Here is a 25,491-nt window from a genome sequence, read left to right as displayed (position 1 = left end):
GTAAATACACATAAAATTGTTTACGTTTACAATGTACGCTTTATGTTTCGAATACCATCATGCCCGAAATTAAACGGGAAACACTACGTGCGCGAGATTGTGATTAAACATTTATATGTATTTAGTATATATCAAAAATTGCTTAGTACAAGATGTGAAATAACTTTCGACAATTTTATAATAGTACTATTAGAAAACACGAACAGTGCTATTATAAAACATTTTAAGTTAAATTGTAATATAATTATAAGTTTCAATAATTATAAATATTTAATATACTATTGTAAAAATAATATTATCATTCTATGCGTATTACTGCACATAGAAGTTGGTAAAAAATATTATACATAAGCTATTTTCGAATTTCGAATTATTTGCAAAGCAAAAGAATATTAAGATCAAAGAATAAAAAAATTACATTGTTCTCTCTTTTAACAAAATGTTATTTTTAGCACTATTATAAAACCAACATATAGCTTACAATTCGCACCTCTCTATTACTTCCTGATATTTTAACATAAGAAAAAGTGTGACTATGATAAACAATATAAAATACTTTTGAGATATAAATTACTTTCCTCCTGATATTTCTTGTTTATATTGAAACTTAAAAATGATCTCTAAATCAATATATATATATATATCTATATATATATATATATAGGAAGTAATAAACATTTATTTACATTGCAACCTCCGTTTTAATATCATTCTTATTAGTTTCATGAACTAATTTTAACTCTTCAGAACTGGTTAGTTACACACATCTAATAAGACATAACGAGCTTCTACATTAAAAGTTATAAATAAATTTGTTTAAAAATATTATGCCAAGATATTAATATATTTCCTTACAGTTAACATATATAATTTTATCTAACTTTGTCATTATTAAGAAGTTTTCTTGTTGACAATAACGTAAATCATATTTTACAGTATCCATAATTGTACATTTGCTTGATATTTTGCTATAGACCAAAACTACGATATTTTCATAAATTATTACGTGTACCTAGTAACGGCAAAAAAAGTTCTTGTACCATGCATGTAAATCACACTGCAGCTCCCTATTAGAGCTATGCAAAGTATTTTTAGATGATAATACACTGCATCAGTTTTATTATACACAATATATATATATATATATATAGTTTCCTTGACTTTAATAATTTTTGTTTTAAAACTAGTTATAATAGATTTACAATCTAAATAAGGAAAATTGTCAAGTGCGCTTTGGCTCTTATTGTCTAATTTTCCTTATTTTTTCAAGGATATTACACTAACACTGGGACAGAAGTGAAACATTGGACTATTGAATAGGTACATCTTCCTTTATATTTGTTATTACGAAATTGTTTGTAACATGTTTATATTATTACCACTTTCTTCTTCTTCTTCTTCTTCTTCTTCTTCTTCTTCTTCTTCTTCTTCCTAAAAAATATAATTTATTATGTATTAATATCCAATGTTATCTAAATAAATTCATATTATTTTTCTTTTTCTTATAATTTGAATGTTATTTTAAAAAAATAACTTTGTTAAAAAAAAAGTTACTCACCTCATCAAATCCGAAACAGGTTTCCATTTCCTTTTGCAATTTAGGATCATGTTGTGAATTCTGTGTTGATGATTTTGATGGAGTAGGGGGTTCTATCTTTAGGTCATGCAACTCCATATCTTCTTCTACTTCATCAATTTCTTCTCCTGTTACTATGCTATTTTCTTGAGTTAAAGGATCTTGCATTACTAATTCTCCATCTTCACTTGCGACAACAGCCATCTAATTATCATCATAAATGATATTATAAGTATAATGATTTCAGATTATACATGATGTATTTAATTACATAATTTGCTTCACAAAAGAGATAAATAAATCCTTTAAAATATTTTATTTAAGGAGCAAATACCTGATCAGTTCCTTGAGTATCCGCTAATTGAATCACTTCTAACACAACGTATTGCTGGCCATCACTACCTTGAACCGCCATCATGTCGTCTTCATCTTCCTCTTCTTCTTCATCTTCATAACCTTTAAGTTTAGAAGCTAAATCACCTGTTGTTACAATATAACACATGGATATTAGTCAATGATCCATATTTCAGATCATATCGTAAGTGTCCCTGTGAGAATGAACGATTTCATATGCTATGAAGCAACGTAAAGAATTCACGTTTATAAATGACAATGCATGCAGATTCTAAATTTGTTGCGATTTCTTTACAACTTCCTATAAAATTTTAAGGTCATAGTTTTAAAATTTACCTGTCATTACTTCAACACGTTGACCGTCAATGATTTGTATCTTCTTCTGTCTACCGATTTTCAAAGCTTGCTGTTTTTCTTGCAGAGACGATTCTGGATCGTGTACGGCCATATGACGAATAAGATTACCTTTATGTCTGCGTAATAGAAAATTTCATGTTAATAAATCGTTTATTATTAAAAAATTGTACTAATAATTAGTTTTATCGTCATTAATCGTTTCAAATAACGTTTTAAATTGATTACATATACATACCTAAATGCTCTTTCGCATTCAGGACATTGATGCGTTTTTTCTTGTGGCGCTGGAGGAATATAGTTAGGATTATGATAGAGATTGCAATGCCGTTTGAGTAATTGTTTTTGTCTAAATGATTGAAAGCAGTGATCACACTGATATGGTTTCTGATCGGTATGAATAAGCATATGACTTTCCAAATGACGTGCCGATATAGATGCATACGGACATAGGTCGCACTTGTAACATTTTTCTCCTTCGTGAGTTTTGCTGTGCAACTTATAGCTATATCTGAAATTTAATATACATATTAAAAATATAGTTTGTTAAGGTGCGCATTACAATTTTTGTATCTAATACATGACTATTTCAACATTGTAATAATGTTTCTTAATATAATTAAAAAAATTGCTTACGTACCTGTCCGGGAATGTCTTTCCGCAACGTTTGCATTTTAGTGGTTTATCTGAAGTATGCAACTTTTGCACATGAATTCTAAGATCTGTTTTTCTGCCACATGTAGCGGGGCATAACTCGCATTGAAATACTGGTTTATCACCTACTGCAATACATATATTGTGACGATAAGAAAATAAATTTATATAAATAATACATAATTAATGTCAGATATAAAACAAAACATACATATAATATATATCATACTGAGTGAGACAAAAATACCGGAATTCCTGAACATCTTGGAAAATATAAATTTTACAGAAAAGTATTTCAGACAAAAGTTGTAGGGTTTAAAAATATCTATTTACTGATCTTATATATATATATCAGTTTAATCTTGAGTGGCGTCGCCAAGGTTAAGTCCAGGTTAAATCGATTTTTTTTTAATGGAAACTTTTATTTTTCATTACTTATTCTTGTAGCTTATCTCGAGAGCTTTTCAAAACACTATAACAAAATATTTTTCCATTAATTACTTTTATTCTTACACTAAAAATGAAAATAACAGGAACTATCTCCTAACGCCTTGACATAATTGGACACCATCAATTGAACACTACAGATAATGCTAATGCCGGTGGTACTGTAACTTTCGAGTCTTATAACTCAAAAAGACTGAGTTCAGCAGAAAAAATAGTTTTGCAACTGTTGTAAAATTCTTTAATATGATTAATTTATACATTTAGATTCAATGAAAAATTAATGGCAAAACCAATCATATTAAAAAATTTTACAACAATTGCAAAGCTGCTTTTTTTGCTGAACACAGCTAAAATAGTTAATAGAAAAATATTTTGTCTATAGTATTTTGAAAAGTTCTCGAGATAAGACAAGATTATGTAATGAAAATTGGGGTTTTCCATTTTTAAAAAATCGATTTAACCTTGATCTTGGCGACGCCACTCCAAACTGATAAGATCAATAAAAAGATCAACTTTTGTCTGAAATACTTTTCTGTAAAACTTATATTTTCCGAGGTATTCAGGGATTCTGGTACTTTTGCCTCACTCTGTGTAAATAAAAGAAGCCAATAAGAGTCAACTGGATATCCGAGTGTATAACAAATTATTTATTACAACAAAATATTAACAATAACTTAGTTTTGACACGTTTTGACACCGTAATTTGGATCATCCTCAGTAAATACAGACTAAACGTAGAGAAATTACATGTGTTTCAAACATTGAACGCAGTTACATAAAAACCGAACACGTGTCAATTTTTTAAAAAGTTCCTCTTTTTGCATGTGTAATGGAACTACGTCAAATGGAGGTTGAATCCGTATTATCTTACATACAATAAAAAATATATATTATATTTGTATAGTTTTTTCTACCAAGTTTTAAAAGTAATACTAATACAATGCGCGAATGCCATAATTTCTGAATACAATGTTTGAATGCCATACATTTAATTTTTATTACAGTTTTTAAAGTAAAATTAATCTTTATGTCACCTAAATACAAAAAGCGCAAACTTTCGGTCGAGAGAGAATTTAAGAGAATCAAAGTTAAAGATATTAAACTAATACATGTATATGTATTCTTTAAATGAATTTATTATATTATCTCAGAATATTTGTTACTATCGAACTTCCAACACAATCAATCTAAAACATTATTCCCCTAAATTTAATCTTAAAATCTGTAAATTGCGAAAAATATTACCTCAGCTGGGGATCGAACCCAGATTTTTAGCATTCCATGCAAGATAAATTTTTATGTTTAACATGTGCGAATTATACCATATTAAATTATAAATAACATTATTTTAAATTTCCTTATAGAGCCTATTAGAGTCATTATTATTTTACTCAATTGATCATGAAGCTTCGACTTCCTGGAAGCAATATGTGTTTTTCTATATAAAACTTACCATTATGTATTAATTTATGCGCTTTCAAACTGTTAGATTGAGTAAATCTTGCTTGACAAAAATCACATTCATATGGTTTTTCTCCAGTGTGAATGCGAAGATGACGTTTTAGTTTAAATGTATCCGGACTTGCATATGTACAATGTGGACACTAAAAAAATTATTAAATGTTATATTACTACAACATTCTTAAGAATAAAACATATTTTTTACGTCAAATATCATAAAAATATCATAAAAATTATATATATAATATTTTAAATAAGAACTCACACAGAGTCAAAAACACTATAAAGAAATACATAAATTATACACATATTATGTAAAAGAACTATAATTCTAGAAAGAAGAATAAACCTAATAGACTTTCAGTTTTTCTGTGTTCATTCAACTTATTCTTCATACATACATATGTACATATAAACTATGTTCCACTTAGGACTCGCAAAACTCTTAGAATCATTTCAGCCTTATTGTTTATCAAATGTTAAACAAGAATGATACAAGCATTAGGAGCAACAAATGGAACGCAGTCTATAGTGCGTTTATAAAGTTTTTATATATATATTTTTCACATGTATGATAAATTATATTAAGAAAAAATAATATATACCTGATAGGGTCGTTCACCAGTATGGCATCTAATATGTCTCTTCAGTTTTGATAATTCGACAGATGCATAATCGCACTCATGACATTTATGTGGTTTTTCATGGGTGTGTCTGTAGCGAACATGTCTTACAAGTTCACCTGCAAGCATATGAAAATAGGAATTACATATATTATACAACTTCTACTTTTGCAAACATTTATATTTGATAAATCAAAAATTCATAACTTAAAAGCAAAATTTAGCAATATCAGTAAAGTTTTAAATAATTATATTTAATGTATAATAAAAAATATTATTAATTAATTATAACTAAAGCAAAATAAAATAATTCTGAAATTTATCAAATAATCTTATATATTTTTACATTTTTTTCACATAATTCAATGTACGATACATGAATAGAAAAAGTAATCAGGATCAAATTACATACCAGAAGTCGTAAATGCACTCTCGCAATATTTGCAATGATGAGGTTTGGTCCCAGTATGAGTGTTAACATGATTCTGAAGTGAAGCTAGTGTTTTAAATCCTCGCTCACAAACACTACATTTATGTGGTCTTTCTTCTGAGTGCGATTTCATATGCCGTGACAAAAGGTATCTGTTTATGTAAATATAAAAAAATAGTTTATTACTTTTCTAATTTAGCATACTGTTTCTTTAGATACATATGCGATAATAAATTAAAAAATAAATTAGATCATATAAGTCTACGTTCGGAAACATCTGAGAGCTCTTCTGTAAATTATTTTATATCCTTGTTATTAAACATCCGAATGTTAAACAAAAATAAAATAATACACGGAATCATTTGAATAGTATTTCCGAACGTACCTTGATAAGCATAAAGAACATTACGGAAAGATAATTATGCAAGCTAAAAGTAATACCGTTTTGGGCTAGTATAGTTGCAGTAGTTGCACATATGAGCTTGAGTTACAGTTTGAGATTTCTTTGGGAGGAACTTAATAATTTTAGTTTTGTCATCTTCTGCCTCAGATTCAACTGGAGCCTCATTGTCTTCATTGTCTTCAAAATCATATACAGTGAGATCTTGTTCACCTTCTGCTTCTTCTCCCTCAGCTGGTGCAGCAGCTGCTGCTGCTGCTGCTGCCACTGTCGTTGCATCATCTTCCACAGGTTTACTTTCTTTCTCTTCGGTTTCAGGTTGTTGAACTATCAAAACGTAACTAACTTCTCCAGGATTTGTATCGGATGGTACAATCGTGACAGTTTGATATGCATCGCCAGAGTTAATTACAACTTGATTGTTTTCACCGTTGACTTGTCCCTATCATTTATATTTGTATGTACTTATAGCTGCATTTTTGTGTTTTGTAAATTACAATCGCTGACAACAATTATAATTTTATCAGTACTTACATCTTCATCACCTTCAGCATTTTCAAGTTCTTCAATCTCTTGAAATTGTTCATCTTGAGTTGCATCACCTTCGTTTTGTACATCGGTCTCTTCTACTTCTTGTATTTGTACCTGTGTCATTACAGGCGGTTCGTCACTATTTGCCTGGTAATAATATTGACCAGACTGATCGACAAAGTATGTCCCACCTTCTTCTCCACCAGATAATCCTTCCACTTGTTGCACTATAATAAATATATATAAAGAACAAATACATAGATATATAGATAAAACAAATTTTCTTTCCAATACTTCACTCGTGAGCTAAACGATTTGACCCCTCCATTGTTTTGTTGAGTGAGAGAGAAAGTAAAAAAGAATAGTAGCAGCCAATCACTAAGCAGAGCTCCTTTTGTTTTCTCTCTCTCTCTCTCTCTGTTTTGCTTAGCAAAATGATAGAGAGGTGAAAGCATAGGCTGTGTTCAGCAGAGAAAGCAGCTTTGCAACTGTTGTAAAATTCTTGAATATGATTGGTTTATACATTTAGATCCAATGAGGAATTAAGGGCAAGATCAATCATATTAAAGAATTTTGCAACAGTTGCAAAGCTGCTTTTTCTGCTGAATACAGCCATAGTTGGAATGCAAAGAGTTGGACAGAGGCCATATTCCTATACATATATATATATATATGTGTGTGTACATATATATAATTACTACCATTTTAATTTACCACCTCCAAAAACTTTTATTTTTTATTTTAGAAAAAATGTTTTAGACAAAATTGAATGATTTCGAGGGTCATGTTTTTTTTCTTAGTGGTGATGTCAAAGAAGAAATAAAGATCACCTGTACCCTTTTAAATAGAATTATGATTTTTTTTACATAGTAATTCCTTTAATTATGCTGCATATAAACATATTAAAATAGAAATATAAAAAAACCAATAGTTTACGAAATATTTTATATTCTATTCTAGCACATATTGACATAAAATATTAAATATCTCGTAAATTTTAGTTTTTTGTATCTCTAACTTAATTCTTTTATATACAGAATAATTAAAGCAATCATACTATTTTTTAAAAATCATATAATTTTATATCAAAAAGTAGAGATGATCTTGATATCTTTTTGATCTGTCCATTTAGAACAAAAACGTGACCAAAATGCGTGAACCTTGAAATTCCATCTTCTGTTTACATCATTTCTTCTAAAATAAAAAATTTTGGGGGATGGTAAATTAGAAGAGGTCACTATATATATATATATATAAATTTTTAATTCACGTTGTGTATACTATAAGTTCTCAATACTGGCAATGTATCTCAAAACAGACCTGAGATAGAATATTGAACGACGTAATATAAATTGTAGAAAAACTGCTATATGAGATACTAACATTGCACATGTTGCAGCTGTTCGCCTTGCCCACCCTCAATCTCTTTATTAAACGTCTCCAAGTAAGTTTGTATCTCAGTGACAGATTCTTGTCCCTCTTCCAATTTTATAGTAGCTACGTTACTCATGATTGAAGCATACAGCTCAAACAATGGTAGCTATGTTCATCAGTCTGAAACATTATATCATTAATATATATTGGAAGTCCAAATAACTTAGAAATATATATGTTGAGTTGTTACTACTACTGTAAATATAATCTCTAATATCAATAACACTTATATCAACAATTCTAAAAATAAGCATAAAGCCGTGTTGAATATATGCACTATATACAAATGTAAATTCACATTTTTCTCACAAATTTCTCTTCACACACGTCTTATTCCCGTTTATAAGGCAAAACGAGTAGCAATTAGTAAAAAGATTTTTAAAACAAAGCAACAATTTCCTAATTTAGCTTTACTACTTTTATTAGTCATCGAAAGCCAGCTTAAAAAGCCGTGAGTCTACATTGCGAGGAAGGAAAACACGAGCGAGCTTGAGAAATAAACCTGACCGTCATTGAAACCGAAAACATCTTTGTAGGTCAGGATGCGGGCTGTCGTTCCTCTCGGAACGTCGCCCGAGGATACGACGAGCGGGTAGCAATTTCGACAGCGGGCATCGCCGTGATCAAATTAAACAACAGGAATCGATAATGCGACGGGGAAGAGAAATATGTGGTGCGCCGAAGGCCCAGCGCTCGTCGAACGAAGACGAACATCCCGGTTGTCGCGTCGCCCGCGACGACGGCGGGGCGCTCGCTTCTCGGCGTGCCTCGGCGCGCGCGATAATCAAGGGGGCAACGTGCGCCGCGGCGACACGCCGCCATCGGACGCGGCCAGCGGCGCTGGAGGTGGCCGATGTACGACGCCATAGGCAAGCGAGGGAAACCGAGCGCGCCATGACGGACAACGCCAGCGAGGCGAGGCGAGGCGAGGCGAGAAAGGAACGGGTGAGCAACGCCGTGGTGACGCGGGCGGGTACCTGGGGGAACACCGTATTTCACGGACTCTCGTAAAACACACGGCGGGGGCCCCACGAGGTCGCGCATTCTGTCGGGGAGCTTTTAAGACAAACGTGGGTGCTTTCGATTTCAGGACACAGGGGGCATTAACGACAAAAATTTCAGAAAATTATCACCGTCGGCGCTGTCATCAATATGGAGGACACCGTGCGACGATGCCGCCGTGCCGTTGCGCCGCGTGCCACCAGGAACCGAAGGATCGCCCGGCACGTTCCGGGGCTGTCCGCCTGCTCGAATATCGTGGAAACTCACCGAACGTCGCCGTAGAATACGATTGTCGACGCTATTCAGGCCAACGGGTCGATATGAAGCCACCAAATATACACGTAAACCCACGATCGTCGCGTGAGGGCGTTGTATAAGAGCAAATATGGCCGATCGAACTGCGATGGTTCAAATGCTGCGCTGTGCTGCGCGTTGGCAGCTGCGCACTAGGCACGTCACGCGTCATGCTCGCGTGTTTATACGCCGACCCTGATGGTCTGATCGTTCTTTCTGACACCTTCTAGGTGTCCGATAGATTCCGGAAGGTACGACCCTTGACCCTTTGAGGCCCGAATGCTCCAGATTCTCCAACTACAATGATTTCAAACCCATTTAAGCGAATTTCTATCGTACAATATGTACGCGCGAAAAAAGAAAACGATCTGTCGTCGAACGCTAAGAATAGCTATGTTACTGCGCTCTTTGTATCGGGCACACAATCGTTAAAGTACTTTTTATGTTTAATATAATTTATTTTTTATATGTTAATTTTTTTTATATAGTCAATTTAAATAAGCTTTTATCGCATCGAATTTGAATCTCACATTATTTCTCATATATGCGAAACGCATTTACACGCGTTCTACGCACGTGAGCTGACATGGCAACCAATCAACTTTTCGCTTTTTTCGGGAAGGGAGATATGTAAAAGGAGGCGATTGGCTATCGCGTCCACTTCTTGTTGTGCAGGATTGATTGGTTGATTTTTCTATGCGTTCGCATATTTCGCATCGTGCGAGTCTGTCTGGACAGACCTTAAAAGCCATTTAACAAACGGAAATTGCGCGAAACTCAGATTACCATTAATTCGTGTATGTATGTATGTATGTACAATAGTTATTTCCATTTCTACCAATGTAGATTAGCTTTAATCGGTTTAACTTTTCATCTTTTTCTTATTTTAAGAATTAAAAAAATAAAAAGTAAATTAAATCAACATTAAAATTAATCTACAATCTACATTATAAAAATGGATATTAACTGCCCATTTTTTTTTTTCGCTAGAAACTACTCGTATTTCTAATTCTAATGTACCGTCGTGTCAAAAGATCATGCTTCGTGCACTCGACTACTAATTTGTTGCAATATACTAATCGAAATTACTATTACTGAATGAAATTATAAAAAGAAATGAAATATATAGAAGTCATTGCAGGTACGAGTGATTAGTGAACTCTTCCACACAATTATATATTATGTATTTTCAAAATAATTTAATTATGGAATCATGTACAAGCCACATTAAAGCATGACTAATACAACAGTATTAAGAAAATAAAATCATTGAAGATAAAGAGATATATACAAAAATTTGCGCGTAATACATATGCTAATCTACATTCAAGTTTAATACAATGAGGATATTTCATAGAATATGTATAAAAATAGCAGTTTTAATATAGTTTACAATATACTGTACTTCCTCATGCCTTGTATTACAAAACACCACGTGGTAACTTACTAAATGACAATTACATATATATATAATGTATAAAAAATTAACGATATAAAATTAATTTAGAGAAATCACAAACAAACATTTATAGATCTTTTTTTGGAAGAACAGAAAAAAACGTATAAAAACTTTAACATGTTAAATATGTGTAATATAAGATATTCTTTATCTTTACATGATTGTAGATTCAATTTAAAGATTTTTTAAATATTTTTCTATAATATATCAAAATTGTTAGTATTGCAAATACGTGATTTAAATATATCTTAAGTATCACGAGGAATCCGGCAGGATTTTTGCTGATCGATCAAATTTTTAATATCCACTTGTAAAACGTAACCCAAGAATATTGCCATTAAAATCGTCAATGTTATCGAAATTAGAAGCATATATTTTACAATAACGATTTCACTGTATATGTTGTTATTGTGTTTTTCTAAATGGTTTATCTGAAATTATTACAATGCATTAGTACTTTTAAAAACATTTATTTTAATATATATTTAGAAAATTAAGACTGTAATTAAGTCACGTACCTTAGAAGAAAATGCATCAATATGATCATTTCCTGCTACTGCAGAAGTTAGCATAGAATGAGATTTTTGTGTCTCGCTATTTTCAGTAGCACCGTCGCAACATCGTAGTTTATGCATTTCTGTTGCCTTTTCAGTCTACAAAGAGACAATATTAGTACGTGAACGATTTTATCTAGCAATATTTTAAATTTGAAGTTATTGATATATTTTGATATATCTCAATATAAAAACAGATATTTAAATCAACGTAAAATTAATTTACCTTCCAGAGTAAATTCAGTTCCTGCGTTGTAGCAGTGTTTGTATTTTTTAATGGGAAGCACATGACTAGAAATCGATCGTTGTTTAATAGGCCACGTATATTATAGCCAGATTGTAATACAACCATAACAGTTCTTTGTTCAGATGGTTGCAAAACTCCTGAACTTGGCCGTACTCTAAATTTCTCAGGTGATGTTGTCTTTATCTACAAAATTACCACATCTACGTTAAGCTACATTTCTCAGTTGTTATTGTTATAATAATTAAATAACATAATGTCTATGTGTACCTTATAAGATAAAGATTTGTCAGTTGTAATATTCTTAAGTATAATTGTCCCAGTGACATCATTTCCATCTTTATTAAACGTAATTATTTCCGTGGGCTCTATAGATAACACTGAAGCAAACATAATTTATTTAAATGCTTTTTATATATTGTAATGTGATGTAACAAATTTGTATGTAAATTTTATATATACATTGTTCTTCATTGATCTGATCTCCAATACTAGTTGGACTTTGCTCCGTAAGTGGTGAATTGTCTACAAAGTGCACCTAGAAAATATACAGTATGATTAAAGAAATAATATATTAGACAGAGAGGTTTTTTAACAATATTATAAGTAACTTAATATACATCTTCTACATATTCCATTTTGTTCAATACTTTCTTTTTCGGGATAACTAATTTGAAGTATAGAAATGATGTTGAAAACAAATCAATGTAGTTAACAAAAGAACAATAACAAAAAAAAAGAATAGTGCAATAACATAAAAGCATAGTGAATTTGACATGTCAAGTAAAAGCAATATCTTGGTATTATTCGTTTCACATATAATTATAGCAATGCCATAAAAAAATATATGTAATATATACACCTTTTTATTATCCAGTTTGCCATTTAATACGCTATCTCCATTTGTTTGCTCTTCTGAGACGAATTTGAAGGTATAATCATTGTTACCTCCCCAACATTTCAGTGCATCATTTGGATTGACGTAATCTTTCAATGTGGTTTTGTTAACAAACTTAATTTTCGGAATAGCTTTTGCAGGTAACCATGATTTTATTATTTTAAAAGCTGCATTTAAAACCCAGGGCATTTCCAAAACTATGATATAGTTTAGAAAATTTGGATAATAAGATTTGAATAAACCAATGAGATATTTAATAAGCTCCATATCCATATTGGAAAGTCCAGCATCTACCATATCAAAGAAAAGTGATATTTGATTTCCATTTTCTTCTCTGAAAGTACAATAAATAAAAAATTATATCCATTATCCATAGAATATGAATACACAAGGTACAGATATATTAATGTCTTTGCATAAAAAAAAAGATAAGGAAACTAATAAGTATACCAATACCTTTCTAATCTTTCGAACCAATAAACTATACATCTCTGAAGCTCTGCAAAATCTTTTACTCCTTTAACATGCAACTTTGACTTAATTACAAAAAGTTTTTTGCCATCCTTATCCTTACTATAGCTAAAGATTACGCCATCTTCTAAATAATCTCTCCTCACATTATCTTCGGTAATATCTGTAATTTGATTTAAAATGAAAGAAGAGAAAGAAAGACACACTTTGTTTTACATTCTATTAACTTTAATTCTTTCAGTATTGAGTACTTTTCATTTCATGAATGAATAATTCAGCGCGCTGAAAAGTTTTATTTATTTACTATTAAGGATATTTACAAGCTTATATACTTATCGAAAGAATTAAACTTATATGCTATATTCAAATTAAGATATGTATAGATTTGTCAAACAACTTTTATCAATTTTAATCTAAAATATTAATGTCTCGTAGAGAATAATAAAAATAAAAAATGTCAAACATAAAATTCATAGGCATAGTTTTACCATTTGTTCCAAATTTTCTTCTCCAAGTACAAGTGTCCCAAAGCATGTTGAACGCATCCTGTTCATTAAGCTCATGATGTTCCAAAAATCGTTTCAGCCAATCGTCATTGATTTTTATCCTGGCTATATCAGCAGCGTGGAAACTTCCTACGAATGATTATTAATCAAATACAGACGCAAATAAGAATAGATTCTAGATGAAAAAACAACTACAATTTTCTTTTGCATTTTATCGTTCCATATAAATAATTAACATGGTCAAAGGTTTTCAAGCATCCATGCCTTTGTTACATCAATTGGACTGCCAATTATTTTTAATTGAATATACGATCGCGTCTGAATATGACCTTTGCACATGTTACATGAGCATCATTGTGGCACATCAATTAATGTTATAAAAATCATTTTTCATTGAAAAACAGAAAAGGACCTATATAATGTGTACGTACTGGAATCGGATGGTCCTTCCTCGTCCAACTTTTTGAAAAACTTCTCGCGAAGCTCCGCGATCATTTTCGTTGGTATTTCCATCTTTCTTTGTCAGGCTAACGACCAGGAGAATGACACTTTGACCGGCGCCGAGAACCCACCATATACGATAACCAGATGATAATTGTTTATTCACACGCCTAGTCTGTGGCATCCATACGTGTCGCGTCGTTCCTCTGCTGAGCAAAATTCCCTTCTACATATGTTCAAAGTCTGTGCCCACCTCGAAATCTTCGAACCTTGACGGTACAGTTCAATCTGTTCAACACGTCATGTCTTGAAAGTGAAATAAGGATACCTTCAAGTCTCAAAGAGAAAAGGAGAGAAGTGACCGCGCATTGACTGCACAAGCCGAATGAATTTTTCCTAATTTCTCATGACAATCTAATCCATGATCTAATTAAGAGATAATTTACAAACGACGTCATCAAATTGATGGTATTCCATTTCAAAGTGTCAATTTAACGGATTGCGATAATTAACGTTGGACGATTTAGCAAGCTCGACTAACTTTCCTTCGCGATTCCTGCCAATTCCTGCGTCATATAATGAGAAAGCAATAATTTATTATGATAATTTATTGTTTGTAATCGCATACGTCAGCGGCTAATAATCCCGAGTGTCATAGGCCGATATTCAACGTAGTTATTTTTTATCTTAAGACTGCCTTAAGTAATATCTTTAAATGCTAATACAGCTCTATTGGTTTGATATTTTAAAATTATAAAAAAAACGAATATCGGTCATAGTCCAAGCATTCCGTGATTCAATCAGCTGTGAAAAATGACCTTATGACCATCTTATCATCAGCTGTTGTGAACGTTATCCCAGATATCACCGATTTTATGCGAATCTGTATGACAAAGTATCTCCCTGACAAAATTGACAATCTTTGAGAAATTATGACTCGGTGCTACGTGACGTTTGATTAGAAAGACTGTAAATACACCAGGCATATATTGTCGTATTTGTTATAACGTAATCGACGTACGTGCAATCGCGGGTATTTTGTAATAATTTCGCTTGTTTCTTTCAGAGAATTTGAGACAATAACAATTTGCGACAGAACGAACATGGATGACGAAACGTTGAATAGGTAATTGTGTGATTTCATCAAGCATTATTACATTTATGTCATGATTTACAATGTGATATGTAGGAAAAATTACCGTTTGGAATGTACGAACGACTGATTTTTATTCTTGCTTTTAATAGATAAAATTTGGACACAAACAAACTTTTAAATATATCAAGTTATAAAAATAATATACATTTTATATTTGGATAGCAATAAATGTTTTGAAGTTTACATGAACACTACTATATTTTAATTTTTCTAAAGAATCAGACTCTTGAAATAGCTAATAAGTGAGGTCATTTAACTACATAAAAATTATATTATTGATCTACATTATTAGTGTCGTATATAAATAAGTAGAAATTTATAAACACAATTTATAAATACGAAAATTTAATATTACGGGAATAAGGAATCACAAAAATATGACTTTATCTTTTGTTGTGCAATAGCTATTACGAAATATATATATTTATTTAGGCTAGCAGCAGAAGCTTTACTGGAAGAAGCCAGACTTGGTGCACGAAGAGCCGAAATAATGGGTCCCAGTGGATGGGTGAAACCTAAAGAAACCGTTAACAAAAGATTCCTCCATTCAACATTACGAAATGCAGTAATATCAAACAAGCACCGATCTCTGAAGCAAGAAAAAGTAAAAGTTCAACCACGTAAAGACACTGTTAAAAAGTCTTAATGTAGTATTGTTTTTCGCGTATATATTTATATATGTTTCTAGTATACATTTTTAACAATTTCTCATTTCTTGTTAAGAGAGAGGGGAAGAGATGTGCAAAAGATGTTTAAATATTGTTACTAAAGTAAACGACTGTAGTTGTTTTTATTTATTCTATGACAGTACATTCATGTTATAATCAAAAATTACATATTTTTGTATGACATAAAAAAGAATATATAAATATACCAATAAACGGTATAAAATGAATTACTGATCGATTATCAATATTGTACAAAAATATTTCGAATACTCTGTAATTTTCTTTCCTGCCAATATTTAAATATTTTATATATTTTGTTCTTGATTAAGTATACTTTAAATCTTTCAAGCTGCCTTGTGCAAATTTCTAATTATAACTTCCATAAAAGTTTTACGTATAATGGATGTCGTACTAACTAACAGACGAAATCTATTGTAATATTTCATACCTAATCTTTACAATCATTATCAGAACTTTTATTAAATTTATAAAGATGAAATTAAGTGTACAAAAATGTTATAGATATTTCTATCTCATTATCTTGTATTTTACATCTTTCTTGCGCTTAAATATTTCAATAATAATGTTTAATTATAACACCACTGAATAATAATAACAAGATTTAAAAGCACCACTCTTTAAATATATCTGTAACAAATATATGCGGTAGGAGAATGTAATCGTATGCTTCTCTTCTAAGTATAAAATTGCTTACAGTTAGTAATTACTTACAGTTAAAACATTTTGCATTGATAAGTTGCACATATTATATATGGCATCGCTTAGATGTTTGCTTAAAAAAAAAAAAAAATCAGTAATCACATATTTGTAGTTGCACATCTCTATCTCATCAGATATTAAATTGATGAGATTCTAATACAGATCGAGATGTCTCTCCATATTACGATACAGACAATACTTGTCTATCATTCTACTCTATCATTCGTATATATTCATGGAGAAAAAAAATTTCTTATATGCATAAATTGCATTGCATACAAATCACTTCTCGATGTTAAATTATGATAGGATATAGTAATTATGATTAGGATAACATATGCATGATGAAATTAAATTGCTTCTACATTTGCAGTAGATATACAATGATATGATAGTGTACTTAATTGGTAAATTTTTCAAAATTTAGTTGTCGATATGTAAAATTTTTAACTTTAATAACATATTTTATAACATGTTTGAAAATTTTCAACAGTTTTAATAAGTAATGAAATTTGCTATCAATTTTTATGTTCTTCTCACATAATAATGTCAAATATTTCTTAAATTTGCAATTATGTACAGCAAGCAATAGAAATTTGGTACTTGTACTTTCGCATACACTTCTGCTGTGCAGTATTATTAATAAATCATGGATAAATTGTCATTTATAAATAATTATTTAATAATAAAAATTATATTTATGATATATAATGATATATGAGAGAGAGACAATGTGAAATGACTATAAAAATTTATTTCTATATGTGCAATGTCTATAACATAGTCTTGTGAATTTTGGGCCCGTTATTTTTTCCTATAACCTTTATCTGTTAAAAATAATTACCTACGAAAACACTCTGCCTTGAAAAAATTATGTTTTAAGCACTAAATTATATTATTAAATTCTTCCAAGTCAAGAAAAGTTGTCTGGAGCTATAGATTCCGCTTCATTGCGTAGTTTATAATTATTTTTCTCGACTGCGCTACAGGTAATTCAATAAGTTACGCAGATCCGTTCTGATGTATTTTCTTTTTTTGTTCTAGCAAATCTTTCATATCGGCAAGTGCTTTTTCGATTTGCTTTGCAAATTTGGCAGCATCCTATAGATATTGAAATAATTTTATTAGAAGATATTATTACGTTACATTACACTTTAATATAAACATTTATATACTATGGATCTATGAAATATATAATTAAAACAATAAAAATATTTAAAAAATAATAAATGTAAAGAGATAATTATAATAATGAAATTAAAAATATTAATTGTTTTACCGTTTTTGACGAAGATCGTTTACTGGAAACATGGAAAAATATAAGATCTTCTCCCGCAATTATATAAGAAACTCCGTAGCCATCATCGGCCACAGGACCAAACCCACCACCAGCTGAAATGCATTTAGGATACGTTTTCAAATCTAATCTCGAAGTTTGACCGTGTGGAGTTTGCGATGTCGACAACCTCCATGGCTCGCTTAGAACTTCCTACAATAGAATCATTCATCATGTTTAATAAAATCATATTTAATCAATTGTATATATCATATTTATAGTAGCGACGCGTAAAACAATTACCTTCAAAAATGGTGAATCTACTTCTAAGTACTTCGATACTACATATAAACAGAATAGGTGTCTATCTATTCCTTTACCACACATAGCATCTTGATAACTTTGTTGATGTCGTGTTGCTGCATCCATTAGCAACTTGATTTTTTCTATTACCTATATTGGAAGAAAGATCGATTAGAAATACACGGAGGAACAAATTTATGTGCTTTTTATTTATTAATTCGTTTTTACCGTTATTGTTTTATCCTCCATTGCTGTTACCCATTTAGAAGATTCAATAGTACACGGCCTGACCGTTTCTGTTCTACCTTCTCGAAATAACCTTGTCATGGAAGCTTCATAAGTTAAATTAAATTTGCCAGCATCACGGTAGTAAGCCAATTGCAATGCCATTTGTATATAGGCGTCTGGTGATATGGAATGAGCTTTCATCAAACCTTTACCATAAGCATCGTGCACATAAACACGTAATTCAACATCATTTAATATACTGTGCGCTACCTTTTGAATTAAAAATCAATTGTTATATAATCGTGATATTTGTTAAATGTAGTACATACATATGTACTATATTTAGGTAGAACATGAGATTATACTTATTATTACCTGATAAGATTGTTCAATTGCTTCAATACATTTGGTATTTAAATCCCATTGCAATCGAGTCGGAGCTGGAGGTGTAAATTCCGGATTGCCTACATTGTGTCCGTCTTTATATCTGAAAATAATATATATTTCTCAAATGATAGAAAATTCTAAACTATATTTTATTTTTTTGAAAAAATCAAATTTGTGAAAAAACCATATTATCATGCATTATTTGAAAAATAAAAACTGAATTTCCACGATTATTGTATTAAATTTCATTTTACATAATTTAAAGTGGATAAAAGATAAATTGGGTCAAGTGGCCCTTACTTTCCAGATAACCTTTTTATAATAGCATGCAAATCTATAAATACATTTTATTGTATGTAACTAATTTAAACTACAACAACTTTCATTCATTTATTTTAATTAAGCTATAATTTTTATTTAAAATAAACATTCTTAATCATACATTTATAATGCAATAACGATCAAGCAGATGATATTTTGACAGATTAAAAAGCATTACAGGCAAAAATTTACATGTAGAAACGCTTATAAGCATAGAAAGTTAATCATCGTATAATGATAATTATAATAAAAGTACAATTATTAGAAATGATATAGAGGAATGGTTAGTAATTTGCCCTATTACATTACACTATGTAACAATACACAACAATAAATAACCCGATTACCCGATTTCAACATCAGCAGTTATAATAAATTCCCATAGAGTTCCGAGCACTGGTGCATCAGCCCTAATAAGCATATGAGAAAGAAACATTAAAGACAAGATGCGAAAGAGAAACATGAAAAGCATTCATCATCAGTAATATAAATATCCGGTAGAAACAGATAACTTCCAGGAAATGTAATATTTAAGAAACTGAAACATAAGCATAGCATGAACTCCACAGAACTTTAAAGATGACTACTGTGAAGAGCGCTCCAAGACACTAAAAATTTGTTAAAAGAAGTATCTTAAATTAAAAAAACATATAGATACAACCCAAACTATTTCCATAAACGTTCTTAACATATAAGAAATAGATAGTAATGTACAACAGTAATCTTACATAAGCAGAAGAAGAGATGTATGCAAAATAAATAATATTCTACAAGCTATATATTGTAATTCTTACTGTCGGTTCAGGAACTCGGAACATAATATGTACTCCCACAAGTGTGACATGACTGCAGCATCTGCCCTGCTCATTACTTATCATTATATGCATTGTTTCAATATATACGCATAAATTTTGTATGAAGTGTCTTATTTTATATTAATAAAAATATAGATCTAATTGTTCATAGTATATTGTGCATAACAAATTCGAGCCTTATGTTTGTCTCTATTGAAAATAGGTGCACAATTTTTTTAAGTAAATATTTTTTCATAAAGTATATACTCACCAAGAATGTTCTGCGTTGAAGCCAATCTGTGAGAACAGAAATTATTTTTATGAAACACTGAAGCTAATGATAATCAATTCTAATATAAATGTAGATACAATAGATACAATAATATATATTACTTACTCTGCCATTATTTCCAATGCATAGTGTAAAAGATTTATCGAACCATCGATCATATCCTTTTCCGTATAATAGGTTCGTACCGTAATGATCTAATTTTTCTGGATGTTCCTAATGCATAAAATGAATAAGAATTACATTAATTTGCAAATATGATTAATATTTATATTGTTCAAAATGTTTTTATTTTATTATAAATAACGTACTGGATTGTATTCATAAGGTACATCGTCCAATGCTACTACAAATGCCGCCTTTTCAATAATATCCAAAGAAGCCTTATTTACACCTTTCGCGAAGAAATCTCTTCTGGTTTGCGCCCAAATGGTTCTTTCGCCAGCTGTTAAAGCAGCTAATTTCTCCTCTCCTTCCGAAGGTGTTGAATTGTCGTCCAAAATTTGTTGAACCTGACTGTAAGGCGATATTATAATACACGAGTATCAATGTAAAAATACATACCGATAAAAACAAACTTACAGTTCTATCTCGCAGGGTTGAAGAATCCTATTTCGGTAATAAATTAAAACTTTGAAATATCTGCCCTTATGATACACTACAATATGTTTAGAATCCTGATAATGCACAATTTTGTCAACTTCAATTCCTGGAATTCGTGTAGTATTGAATACTCTTTCATATTGCCAAGAACACAATGGTACCAATCCTTGAACTAAAATCTGAAAATTTGCATAGAATTTTTTAAATGTAAGTTTATCTACATTATGAACTTGTGTGTAATACAATATCAATTTGCAACTCTTCTTTTGTGTTTTATATAATTTTCTCTAAAAAAAATGAAATAAAGATATTATACATATGCGTTTCCTAAATGTACGAAAATCTCTTCATTTTTAAATATAATAATTAGAGATAATTAACAAAAAGAATAACTAACAGGTTCTAATTCTTGATGTTCGATAAGACGTCTATATTGTAAGCAGGAATATATTACAGCTCCGGCTCGGGCGGCTTGCAAGTTCGTGAAATGGGTGAGAATGGCATCCATTCCGTAGAAATTTGAGTTGACCATTAGAGGCGATCTTCCGCGTAAATAAACATATTCCTCCCACCAATCAGACACATAGTTGGTGGCCCACCAAGACTTCAGGATCAGGTAACGCTGCAGCTTGACTCCGATGCCATTCTGGAATTCCTTGGCCAGTTTTTCCATGCGAGCGTAATTTTCATCATCGAGTAACGGCCGTACGCTTTTCAGATACTATTTAAATGTACAATATATTTTGATTTTTTTTCAGTACAATATTAAAGAGAAATGCCTAGAGCTGTTATAGACTAAACTAGAAACTAAATTAAAATATCATTCATTATTCATCATTCATTAAACCAACAATAATTCTGAATTTAATTTATACAAAAAGTGTGTAGTCATTTCAACACAGAGATCATAAAATACGTTATTGAGCTAACCCGTTCCATAGTTTCAGGTACTGTCGGAAGTGGCAATCGTGGCAATGATCCTTGGAAACTGTACAGCATGGGCTTGTGCCAACCTGAAAATAATTTCACCAGCAACAGCCAAACTTGGGTCAACTTCGATGGCTTACGACCTTTGCCTCTTGCCTCATACATCCATCCTTTGTATAAAAGTAATAGCTTCAACGTGTATCGAATCGCGTATATGACTGCCAACCATAGGAACAGCCCGACTACAAAAGAACCTGCCAGGTGTGCGAGTACTGAGGAACTATTACGAAAAACAATGATTATCAATTACTGCTAATCCGCGTGCGTGTAACGAATAGAAATAATTTATAATCGAAACACGGAATTACATAGACTTACCCAGAAAGATATGGTGAAACTTTCCCAACAAGGTCATACGGGACCTTGTAACCAGCAAAGTGTATCGCCGTTACTAAAATTACAGTAACCCATAGACTTGTCAAAGAAGCCGGATAAACGCCGCTTTTCAGATTGTTCTGTGAACAGAATGCATGTAAAGATACATGTTAATAATATTCATTATTTTATATTAATATTCGATATTTGTTCAAATATTAGAACGTTCAAACATCGACGTTTACTAGAATACCGTGACTCACCTGAAACCGGAAAAATCTCTTTTTCCACGACCGCACACCAGAGAGCCAAACCAAATGGAGTACCTCTCGATCGAAGTTTACGTCCCATCCTTCGTGTGTTATTGAGAAGCTGAATGCTACGGCCGAATGGGCTTCCGCCATCCTGCGTTAGCCTTCCTGTAAAATGCGTATGTTGAAATTAATCCACATTGTATAACAATTAACATTTTTTTGCTGACTTAGACTCAGTTTCACAACTCACGATTAATTCTTAACCGAGGTTCAACTTGTTTCTCATTTCTTTCCAATTCTAGAATTGGAAAGAGGTAAGATATAAAAGTTAAACCTCGGTTAAGAGTTAACCATGAGTTGTGAAACTGAGTTTTAATTATAGCCAAGGCTTACATTGCCAGTGAAAAACAAAATAAGGCGTTTTAAATAATGTTAAAATAGATATCGAGATTATAAACTAAAATAAAGATATCAGGATGTACATATGCCAGTCAATATGTTAATCATACAAAAATAAAACTATAAGCTTAATATTTAAAATAAAAAAATTAGTTTTTACTGAATATAGTAATATAAGGTATCACGTTTATTAAATATCACGATTTTTTAAATTCCGAAAAAAGATTCATTAAGATATGGACTAGACGACAGAAAAAAAGAGCAATCTCGTGATGAGCTATAAGCGATCGCAGTGGTGATATAACGATGCAGGGTGAACACAGATGCACCAGTTGACCTTACTTAAAAACCATAATTGCGATGCGCACGAGTGCGTGCGTGAACGCATTTTAGACGTCGCCAAGCTGTAAATACGGACCATCATATGGCAACGAGTTCGGTGTACTTGCAAATCCCCATTTATGATATATATATATATATATATCATTCTTTAATATATACATATTTGAATTTCAAAAGAATGCCTGATAGATTGTATTCATTCTAAATCTTCGCATTTATCATTTTTCTCCCACTGTTCCCAATCTTGTTAGTGAAATTATAAGTTTCATTAAATATTTCGAAAATTTTTAAATTCTCTTGTTTTATGTATAATTACAATATAATATATGTATATCTATACACAATATATGTATATCTATAATTTAACAAATAAAATTCCGAAAAATATTAATATCTGTAAACTTCTGATGTTATAATTATAATTTATATTAATTTATCAAACTTTTAATTTGTAGATTAATATGATGTTATTTGATGCCAAGACACCATAAAATCGTTCTTCAAAATAAGTGTACTCTATTATATAAAAGCTTTTCATTTTTTCTATAGTAAATTAATATTATTATTTTAGAATTTCCGTCATCGTGGAGTGATAGTATTATGAGTTGACAGTTGTTGCGAAGTGAAAATTCTGCGCGAAAAATTCGTAAAAGTATACATAAATTCTGGTCACAGAACATGTATGTAATGCAAAGCGTTTAAAAAGATTAGAGGATGTTACGTGAACCGAGGATGTTGAGAGCCGAGGACGGTCTTCTTCCGTGTTACAATTTTGATGCGCTTTAAAAAGCGTACTGTATGCGAGATAGAAAGTCTATTTGCGTTTCACTCGATTTTCATTTGAGTCATGATGGAAAGGAATATCAGGAGAATGGAAGAAGAACATCGATGACGGTTTCTGACCAATACAAGATTCATAATTAATTTAACGATAAAAACTGTACGCGCACATTCGCGAATAAACTACAAATACAAAAATATTAGCAAATATGTCACTTAGACAGAGGGAAAATAAATGGACGATAATTCGCGAGGATGTCCGAACGTATGTGGACAGTCCGTCACGCTTTCAAATCAGAGATTTTTTTAGCGAGAATCATTTTCCTCTTGATTTCACCAGAAAAGCTAGTTTATTATCAATGAACAAATATCAGGTACTGTGTGTTATTTAACAAAAACTATGCAATGTCTTTTTTTCAAATTTTGTACGTTCAAAATAATTGAAATATTCGTAGAAAAAAATGAACTAATACATTATACATTCGTATACTTTTACGGAATGCTGTACCAACTTTTGTACAATTTTACATAATATTATATACTTTTGTATGTAAGTGTTAATTTCGTACAAATATTGTTTAATCTTTTTCAGAGGAAAATATTCAGAAAAAAATCGACGCGAAGAAATCATTCTCGGATCATAGATTATTACTGCTCCCATACAATTCGCAAGTATATAGTAACTATACCCATTTGTGAATGTGACTAATAACCTTGGACTTTGAACAACGACTCATCCGGTTAGAAGAGCTGTCTATATAAACTTAACGAATAATTGCGCACGATCTCTTGACGCGGTCAGATCTAACCACGCTACATCGTATTCATTGATCATGAAAATATGTTTGCGATGGCTAATCAGTTCGATAATCTTAATAAAGACGTCATAATCAATCTGCATCTGTTTTCGGTAGGCGTAAGTCAGCTTAACAATTTTATTGGGCGCCTGTTATCATAACTCTTCAGAATACAATAGTCGTTCTTCAAGTGTTAAACTGATAATTTTTTGATAAATCGCAGATTGAAGAAAAATATCATTCTTGAAGGGTTTTTATCGCTTTTTATGCGTTCTTTTAAACCAAGAAATTATACTCGATGACTGTATATATGTCGGTATCATCTAGATCTAATCTGAGTGCGAGCCGCATTTTGTATACAAGGCCTTTAATTTTAGCAAAATTACACAAAAAAGAACATACATTTACTTACTATTTCTTTCTTTTTTGTTCTATCTTTTTCTTCTCTCTCTCTCTCTCTCTCTCTCTCTCTCTCTTCATTTTCATTTTCATTTCCATTTTCATTTACTGCTTATCTTTTTATTTAATCATTGTTCATTTTTTATTTTTATCTTTTGTATATTTCATTTTTATCTTCATCTCTACTGCTTATCTTTTTTTTTATTTAATCATTGTTTATTTATATCTTTTATATATTTTATTTTGCAATATCAAAATCCAATCATCATTTATCTCTTAAATATAATTGTTAGTTATATTCTTCATTATATATGTTATTTACTGTAACTTCTGTACGCAT

General features: G+C 31.0%; 5 protein-coding genes across 11 annotated transcripts in view; 2 read left to right on the top strand and 3 right to left on the bottom strand.

Moving 5' to 3' along the window:
- Nucleotides 1-900: 900 nt before the first annotated feature.
- LOC108731250 (transcriptional repressor CTCFL) lies at nucleotides 901-9,608 on the bottom strand. Its single transcript, XM_018461480.1, has 13 exons — nucleotides 9,534-9,608; nucleotides 8,214-8,384; nucleotides 6,834-7,057; nucleotides 6,341-6,741; nucleotides 5,882-6,051; nucleotides 5,452-5,588; nucleotides 4,839-4,989; nucleotides 2,925-3,066; nucleotides 2,523-2,795; nucleotides 2,267-2,403; nucleotides 1,911-2,032; nucleotides 1,555-1,780; nucleotides 901-1,400 (listed from the first exon to the last, which is right to left on the bottom strand). The coding sequence occupies exons 2-13, from the start codon at nucleotides 8,338-8,340 to the stop codon at nucleotides 1,345-1,347; spliced, it is 2,166 nt and encodes a 721-aa protein (XP_018316982.1). The 5' UTR covers nucleotides 8,341-8,384; nucleotides 9,534-9,608; the 3' UTR covers nucleotides 901-1,344.
- Nucleotides 8,779-9,630, top strand: LOC108731201 (uncharacterized). The gene is made up of 2 exons (XM_018461400.1): nucleotides 8,779-9,209; nucleotides 9,355-9,630. The coding sequence occupies exons 1-2, from the start codon at nucleotides 8,913-8,915 to the stop codon at nucleotides 9,628-9,630; spliced, it is 573 nt and encodes a 190-aa protein (XP_018316902.1). The 5' UTR covers nucleotides 8,779-8,912.
- A 1,610-nt stretch (nucleotides 9,631-11,240) lies between these two features.
- Nucleotides 11,241-14,414, bottom strand: LOC108731248 (motile sperm domain-containing protein 2). Its single transcript, XM_018461476.1, has 9 exons — nucleotides 14,124-14,414; nucleotides 13,675-13,821; nucleotides 13,172-13,349; nucleotides 12,680-13,049; nucleotides 12,280-12,355; nucleotides 12,088-12,197; nucleotides 11,800-12,003; nucleotides 11,538-11,672; nucleotides 11,241-11,450 (listed from the first exon to the last, which is right to left on the bottom strand). The coding sequence occupies exons 1-9, from the start codon at nucleotides 14,203-14,205 to the stop codon at nucleotides 11,268-11,270; spliced, it is 1,485 nt and encodes a 494-aa protein (XP_018316978.1). The 5' UTR covers nucleotides 14,206-14,414; the 3' UTR covers nucleotides 11,241-11,267.
- Nucleotides 12,788-20,658, top strand: LOC108731249 (uncharacterized). Of its 3 annotated transcripts, XM_018461478.1 has the most exons (4): nucleotides 14,423-14,601; nucleotides 15,200-15,259; nucleotides 15,722-15,893; nucleotides 20,604-20,658. In XM_018461478.1, the coding sequence occupies exons 2-4, from the start codon at nucleotides 15,237-15,239 to the stop codon at nucleotides 20,643-20,645; spliced, it is 237 nt and encodes a 78-aa protein (XP_018316980.1). In that variant the 5' UTR covers nucleotides 14,423-14,601; nucleotides 15,200-15,236; the 3' UTR covers nucleotides 20,646-20,658. The 3 variants fall into 3 exon arrangements, with proteins under 3 accessions (XP_018316981.1, XP_018316980.1, XP_018316979.1); XM_018461479.1 differs by lacking the exons at nucleotides 14,423-14,601; nucleotides 20,604-20,658 and adding an exon at nucleotides 12,788-12,855 and having other exon boundaries at nucleotides 15,722-16,091; XM_018461477.1 differs by lacking the exon at nucleotides 20,604-20,658 and having other exon boundaries at nucleotides 15,722-16,091.
- whd (carnitine O-palmitoyltransferase whd) overlaps nucleotides 17,426-25,491 on the bottom strand; it is a 25,668-nt gene continuing 17,602 nt past the window's right edge. For 3 of the 5 annotated variants that reach the window (XM_018461472.1, XM_018461470.1, XM_018461473.1), the window contains exons 2-15: nucleotides 22,444-22,599; nucleotides 22,184-22,320; nucleotides 21,809-22,085; nucleotides 21,276-21,599; nucleotides 20,858-21,057; nucleotides 20,587-20,791; nucleotides 20,384-20,491; nucleotides 20,258-20,283; nucleotides 19,987-20,052; nucleotides 18,860-18,971; nucleotides 18,485-18,754; nucleotides 18,257-18,406; nucleotides 17,957-18,166; nucleotides 17,426-17,778 (exon numbers count right to left, since the gene is read on the bottom strand). In XM_018461472.1, coding sequence (XP_018316974.1) covers nucleotides 17,680-17,778; nucleotides 17,957-18,166; nucleotides 18,257-18,406; nucleotides 18,485-18,754; nucleotides 18,860-18,971; nucleotides 19,987-20,052; nucleotides 20,258-20,283; nucleotides 20,384-20,491; nucleotides 20,587-20,791; nucleotides 20,858-21,057; nucleotides 21,276-21,599; nucleotides 21,809-22,085; nucleotides 22,184-22,320; nucleotides 22,444-22,584 — 2,325 coding nt within the window. In that variant the 5' untranslated portion in view covers nucleotides 22,585-22,599 and the 3' untranslated portion in view covers nucleotides 17,426-17,679. Of the gene's footprint in view, nucleotides 17,779-17,956; nucleotides 18,167-18,256; nucleotides 18,407-18,484; nucleotides 18,755-18,859; nucleotides 18,972-19,539; nucleotides 19,603-19,986; nucleotides 20,053-20,257; nucleotides 20,284-20,383; nucleotides 20,492-20,586; nucleotides 20,792-20,857; nucleotides 21,058-21,275; nucleotides 21,600-21,808; nucleotides 22,086-22,183; nucleotides 22,321-22,443; nucleotides 22,600-23,896; nucleotides 24,055-25,491 lie in introns of those variants that run through there. The other 2 variants (XM_018461474.1, XM_018461475.1) reach the window with 2 other exon arrangements.

This window comes from Mycetomoellerius zeteki, unplaced genomic scaffold (assembly GCF_001594055.1).
Source record: "Mycetomoellerius zeteki isolate Tzet28-1 unplaced genomic scaffold, Tzet1.0 scaffold122, whole genome shotgun sequence".
In the NCBI taxonomy this organism is placed as follows: Eukaryota; Metazoa; Arthropoda; class Insecta; order Hymenoptera; family Formicidae; genus Mycetomoellerius; species Mycetomoellerius zeteki.
Note: the sequence above shows the minus strand (reverse complement) of the source record. Positions and strands in the feature narration are given on the sequence as shown.